The sequence below is a fragment of the Myotis lucifugus genome, unplaced genomic scaffold (genome assembly GCF_000147115.1).
Source record: "Myotis lucifugus unplaced genomic scaffold, Myoluc2.0 scaffold_2705, whole genome shotgun sequence".
NCBI lineage: Eukaryota > Metazoa > Chordata > Mammalia > Chiroptera > Vespertilionidae > Myotis > Myotis lucifugus.
In genome coordinates, this window is record NW_005873753.1 from 17,607 (window position 1) to 23,602 (window position 5,996).

General features: G+C 66.5%; 1 protein-coding gene across 1 annotated transcript in view; it reads left to right on the forward strand.

Annotated features, from left to right (window-relative positions):
* The window catches only part of LOC102435940 (complement C4-A-like), a gene marked incomplete at its 3' end in the record, with an annotated part of 9,937 nt that extends 3,946 nt beyond the window's left edge, over window positions 1–5,991 (forward strand). Inside the window, 24 exon segments of the mRNA XM_014450568.2 lie at window positions 20–53; window positions 56–177; window positions 384–510; window positions 646–720; window positions 967–1,164; window positions 1,245–1,356; window positions 1,441–1,514; window positions 1,688–1,827; window positions 1,925–2,134; window positions 2,386–2,437; window positions 2,529–2,618; window positions 2,747–2,956; window positions 3,099–3,174; window positions 3,316–3,472; window positions 3,564–3,680; window positions 3,778–3,949; window positions 4,083–4,318; window positions 4,390–4,416; window positions 4,418–4,453; window positions 4,455–4,499; window positions 4,501–4,560; window positions 4,908–4,967; window positions 5,620–5,713; window positions 5,789–5,991. Coding sequence (XP_014306054.1) covers window positions 20–53; window positions 56–177; window positions 384–510; window positions 646–720; window positions 967–1,164; window positions 1,245–1,356; window positions 1,441–1,514; window positions 1,688–1,827; window positions 1,925–2,134; window positions 2,386–2,437; window positions 2,529–2,618; window positions 2,747–2,956; window positions 3,099–3,174; window positions 3,316–3,472; window positions 3,564–3,680; window positions 3,778–3,949; window positions 4,083–4,318; window positions 4,390–4,416; window positions 4,418–4,453; window positions 4,455–4,499; window positions 4,501–4,560; window positions 4,908–4,967; window positions 5,620–5,713; window positions 5,789–5,991 — 2,727 coding nt within the window.
* Window positions 5,992–5,996: the final 5 nt, after the last annotated feature.

A 5,996-nucleotide genomic window follows, 5' to 3' on the forward strand; every position in this document is an offset into this window, starting at 1 on the left:
CCCCGCCCCTCCCGTGCAGCTGGAGCTGAGTGTGGACCAGCGCAAGGACTATCAGCTGGGGAGATGCTGAAGCTCCAGCTGCACACGGACTCTGCGGCCCTGGTGGCCCTGGGGGCTGTGGACATGGCTCTGTACGCCGCGGGCGGCAAGGCCCACAAGCCCCTGGACATGGGCAAGGTTTGCGAAGACCCTCTCCCCGGCCCTGCCGCGTCCTCTCGGGCTCATCCCAGCTGCCCGCCCACTCCGCCCAGCCTCCCTCACGCTGGGGCCTAGGGCCTTATTTCCCCTCTGTCTGTGTCTCACATCTGTCCATCCGCCTCGCCCACAGCCAGCCCTGCCCCCCAGCCATCTTGTCTCCCCACAGCCCTGCCTTTTCTTGCCAGGTCTTCGAAGTCATGAGCAGCTACGACCTCGGGTGTGGTCCTGGGGGCGGGGACAGCGCCCTGCAGGTGTTTGAGGCGGCTGGGCTGGCCTTTTCTGACGGACACCGATTGACTTCGACCAGAAATAGTGAGAGCAGAGGAGGAAGCGGATGGGTGGTGGGAGGCAAAGTGAGGAGGAGGGCCCTGAGGGGTAAGAAGGGAGGAGGGGCGCAGGCAAGGGAGGCGCCCACCAGGGCTTGGCTGCAGCCCTGCTCTCTCCCAGGTCTGAGTTGTCCCAAGGAGCAGAAAACCCGGAAAAAGAGAAACTTCCAGTTCCAGAAAGCAATTAGCGAGAAGTGTGAGTTGTGGGCGTGGGTGAAGCTGCTTGCGCCCCGGGGTCAGGGGGAGGGGTCTGCCTCTCGGCTCCTCTGCTCCCCAGGGGCCAGGCCGTGGGCTTCGGGGCCAGAGGCCAAGTCCTGGGTTGGCGGTGGGTGGGCAGGAGGCTCTGGGCGGCCTCCTGAGCTCCCCGTGCCCAGTGGGCCCTCGGTACCTGGAGGTCCGAGTGGGGCGGAGGTGCGTCCCGTGCTCACCCTTGGCCCTGCAGTGGGCCAGTACACTTCCCCAGTGGCCAGGCGCTGCTGCCAGGACGGACTGACGCGGCTGCCCATGACCCGCTCCTGCGAGCAGCGGGCGGCCCGGGTGCCGCAGCTGGCCTGCCGGGAGCCCTTCCTGTCGTGCTGCCAGTTTGCCGAGGTCCTGCGCAAGAAGACCCGGGCCAGGGGCCAGGTGGGCCTCGCCCGAGGTGAGCCAGGGGCCGGGGCTCGGCACGGGCAGGGAGCCCGGGCGGGCGGAGCCCTCCTCACCGTGCCGTGTGGCCCCCAGCCCTGGAGGTCCTGCAGGAGGAGGACCTGATGGAGGAAGACGATATTCCTGTGCGCAGCTTCTTCCCGGAGAACTGGCTCTGGAGGGTGGAGACCGTGGACCGCTACCTCCAGTGAGGGCGCCTGGTGGGCCGGCCTTGGGTCTGGGCAGGGTGGGGCCAGCCCAGCCGTGACGGCTGCTCACCGTCCCACCACAGGTTGTCGCAGCTGCCGATCCCTGACTCTCTGACCACCTGGGAGATCCACGGCGTGAGCCTGTCCAAAACGACAGGTGGGCTGCCCGCCGCTCCGCCCTCCCCGCTGCCACCCTGCACCCAGCTCCCTCTTCCCTGACTGCAGGGAAGGGGGTGCAGACAGTGGGGCAGAGATGGTCACCCTGCCTCCCAGTGGCTGCGATGCCCCCAGGCCTCTGATGTCTCCCCGTCCCCACTCCTCGCTCCACAGGCCTGTGTGTGGCCACGCCAGTCCGGCTCCGAGTGTTCCGCGACTTCCACCTGCACCTCCGCCTGCCCATCTCCGTTCGCCGCTTTGAACAGCTCGAGCTGCGGCCTGTCCTGTACAACTACCTGGACACAGATCTGACCGTGCGGCCTGCGGGAGCTGGGTGCACAGCGGGTGGCCGGGGCGGGGGAGGGATGAAGAGCCCAACCACCTGACTGGCCCTCCCCTCTTCCTCCCCAGTTGAGCGTCCACGTGGCCCCGGTGGACGGGCTGTGCCTGGCTGGGGGCGGAGGGCTGGCCCAGCAGGTGCTGGTGCCCGCACACTCTGCCCGGCCTGTGGGCTTCTCTGTGGTGCCCACGGCGGCCGCCGCCGTGTCCCTGAAGGTGGTGGCTCGAGGGTCCATGGAGTTTCCTGTAGGGGACGCAGTGTCTAAGATTCTAAAAATTGAGGTGAATGGAGCAACCCTGAAGCCAGATCCCCAGGCTCCCAGATTTACCCCCTGACTCCCAGCACCCTCTCTGCTGGCCCTCTGGTCCACCACCCAAACCAAACTCCTTGGTCAGTTTGCCTTCTACAAGTCTGATCCCACTCGGCCTCCGAAGTTCAAATCCCAGTCCGGGGAGTCTGCACGGGGAGATGGGGGGGGCAGCTGCAGCCAGGCGCTGGGTGACCTCTCAGAGCTCTGTTTCCCCCGAGACAGAAGGAAGGCGCCGTCCACATGGAGGAGCTGGTGTATGAGCTCAACCCCCTGGGTGAGTGGCCCTGGCCGCCGCAGTGCCCTACGAGGGTTGTAGGTGGAGGAGATGGACACCAGGCAGACTGACAACTTCCCCATCTCCCCAGACCACCGAGGCCGGACCCTGGAAATTCCTGGCAACTCTGATCCCAATATTATCCCCGATGGAGACCACAGCAGCTTTGTCAGGGTCACAGGTGGGCCTGCGCTCCAGTCCCTTCCCAGCGGCCACCCTCAGATGCATGTGAAACCTGTTTGGGGCCATGACCTCTGACCCTGGGTCCCAGACCTGCTCTCTATCCTCCACCCCCTCTTTCCCCTGTAGCCTCAAGTCCACTGGACACCCTGGGCTCCGGGGGAGCCTTGTCAGCAGGAGGCGTGGCCTCTCTCCTGAGGCTGCCACGGGGCTGCGGGGAGCAAACCATGATCTTCTTGGCTCCGACCCTGGCTGCTTCCCGCTACCTGGACAAGACGGAGCAGTGGAGCAGGCTGCCCCCAGAGACCAAGGACCACGCGGTGGACCTGATCCAGAAAGGTTCTGGCGCAGGGCGAGCGGGGGTGGGGCAGGCCATTAAGGGCGATGGGCACCCCAGGTGGCTGGTGGGGGGAAGGGGGTACCCAACGGGAATGGGGAGCATGGCCTTGGGCACAAATAGCAGCCGCTGCTCCTCTCCCAGGGTACATGCGGATCCAGCAGTTCCGGAAAGCGGACGGCTCCTATGGGGCGTGGCTACATCGGGACAGCAGCACCTGGTGAGCCTGGGAGAGTGCTCTGGGTCTCTGAGAGCTGGCGGGGCTGCGGGGGGCAGACCCAGGTACAACGGGAGGGCGACTAACCAGGTGTCGGGGAGTGGCCTGTGTTCCCTATCCCCAGCTGTCACTTCCCTCCTCTAGGCTCACAGCCTTTGTGTTGAAGATACTGAGTTTGGCCCAGGAGCAGGTGGACGATTCACCTGAAAAGCTGCAGGAGACGGCCAAGTGGCTGCTGTCCCAGCAGCAGGCCGACGGTTCCTTCCGGGACCCCTGCCCCGTTATCCATAGGGGCATGCAGGTGCGGCCGGAGGCGGGGCCCAGGGGTGCCGGTGGGCGCTCTCCTGGCCCCTCCCCTCCTGGCTGACGGCTTCTCTCCCTGCACTGACCAGGGGGGCTTGGTAGGCAGTGACGAGACGGTGGCCCTGACGGCCTTTGTGGTCATCGCCCTTCATCACGGGCTGGCCGTCTTCCAGGACAGGAGTGCAGAGCAGCTGAAGCAGAGAGTGGTAAGGGCGCCCGCGCCTGCCCTGCGCCGGTGGCTCTCCCTGCTGCTCCTCAGGACCCAGGTGTCCGCCCACAGACCTTCCTCCCTCGTTCTTCTAGGAAACTTCCATCTCGAATGCAAACTCATTTTTGGGGGCGAAAGCAAGTGCTGGGCTCCTGGGTGCCCACGCAGCCGCCATCACGGCCTACGCACTGACGCTGAGCAAGGCCCCTGAGGACCTGCGGGACGTGGCCCACAACAACCTCATGGCCATGGCCCAGGAGACCGGCGGTGAGTCGGGCCTCGGGCCTCTGCGTGTGCCCACAGGGAGGAGCCGAGACACAGCCAGAGGGGAGGACAGCACCTGAGCGGTGCGGGGCCGGCGGCCGGCCTCCCGCTCACCGCTGGTCGCCCTCCCTCCCAGATAAGCTGTACTGGGGCTCGGTCATCAATTCTCAGAGCAACGTCGTGTCGGCCACGCCGGCTCCTCGCAGCCCGGCAGACCCCGTGCCCCAGGCCCCGGCCCTGTGGATTGAAACCACAGCCTACGGCCTGCTGCACCTGCTGCTCCGGGAGGGCCGGGCAGAGATGGCGGACCAGGTCGCATCCTGGCTCACCCACCAGGGCAGCTTTCCAAGGGGGAATCCCGCAGCCACCCAGGTAAGGGCTCCTTGGGCTCTGGCGTGGGCGGCCCCTGAACCAAGCGCTGAGTCCCGGTCCAATCTCCCCAGGACACGTTGATCGCCCTGGACGCGCTGTTCTGAGTACTGGATCGCCTCCCACACTGCCGAGGAAGGGGGGGCTCAACGTGACCCTCAGCTCCCAGGGCCGGAGTGGGTTCAAAGTCCCACGTGCTGCAGCTGAACAACCACAAAGCGCAGGGGGTGCAGGAGGAGCTGCAGGTGACCACACCCTCAGCTGGGCGGCAGGACACCTGGGGCCTAGTGTGTGGGCCCGGACTTCCCCGGCCCCGCCCCATCCCTCGCTCTCCTGATGCCCTGTGGGAAGGCTTCTGGCTGAGCGGCTGGAGAGCCACCTAGCCTCAGCTGCAGGCTCCTCCCTGCGGGGGTGGGGGGGGGGGCTCCCCGCAGCGGGGGAGGCCGAGTGGAGTAGTGCACGTGGAGGTGTCAGCTCCGGACGGGAGGGGAGAGGAGGAGCAGGGCTGTTTCTAGGGACCAGAGAAGTTGGAATAAACAGCGCGCCCTCCTGTGCCCTCCTGACATCACTTTCCCTTTTGTGTCCCCGAAAGTTTTCCTTGGGCAGCAAGATTAACGTGAAGGTGGGAGGAAACAGCAAAGGAACCTTGAAGGTGAGAGCCCGCAGCACGGGCGCCGGGCCAGCAGGGGGCGCTGGGGTCTGGAGGGGGAGCAGGAAGACACGCAGGGCTGTGCGCCCCTGGGTGCTGGCCTGCACCTCCCCCATCGAGCCACAGGCTCTGCTTCCTCCTGCTCCCCTTGCCTGCCTGACACAGGCCCTTCGCCAGCTGCCCAGCTGCCCTCCCCCCAGCCCTCCGTCCCCTAATGCCCGGGGCCCTGTCACTTGGTCTCTGACTCGGGGCTAAGACAGCCTGGAGCTCCTCCCACGCTCTGAGCCGTCAGACTAGCCTTCGGACGCCCCCCTCACACGGTTGGGTGCCTGTACCTCCCTGGCCAGACGGGGGTGCCCACCACAAGGTCTCCTGGCCTTGAACGTCCTCCCCCTGCTTCTCTTCCCATGAGGCAAACTCCTCCTCCTCCTCACGCCTCGGCCCAAAGCCTTTCCCTGCGGCCTCTGCAGGTGCAGAGCGCTGGTCCCGAGGGCGGGCCCTGCCCCCGCCTCACTGTCCAGCCCGCCTGGCCCTGGCCCTTCGTGTTCTCTGCTGGTCAGGAGGGAGATGGGAAGGCCGGCTGTGCCCTGAGCTGTGCTCTGGAGACAGGCCTGGGCCCAGGTGCCATGTTCCCTCCACGCCCCTTGCTGGCCAGGTCCTCCGTACCTACAACGTCCTGGACATGCAGAACACGACCTGCCAGGATCTCCAGATCGAGGTGACGGTCCTGGGCCACGTGGAGTACACAAGTGAGTGCTGGGGGCGGGCGCCCGGGGCCTCCAGGGGCTGGTGCAGGGGCGGAGTCTCAGTGCCCCCTCCCCCAGTGGCAGCCGAGGAGGACTACAAGGACTACTACGACTACGAGAACCAGGGGGACTCCGAGACGGGCTTCGCTGGAGACGACCCGGGGGCCCTTTCCCGGCCCGTGACACCCCTGCAGCTGTTTGAGGGGCGGAGGAGCCGCCGCAGAAGGGAGGTACCCAAGGCGGCCGAGGAGCAGGAGGCCCGAGTGCAGTACACCGTGTGCATCTG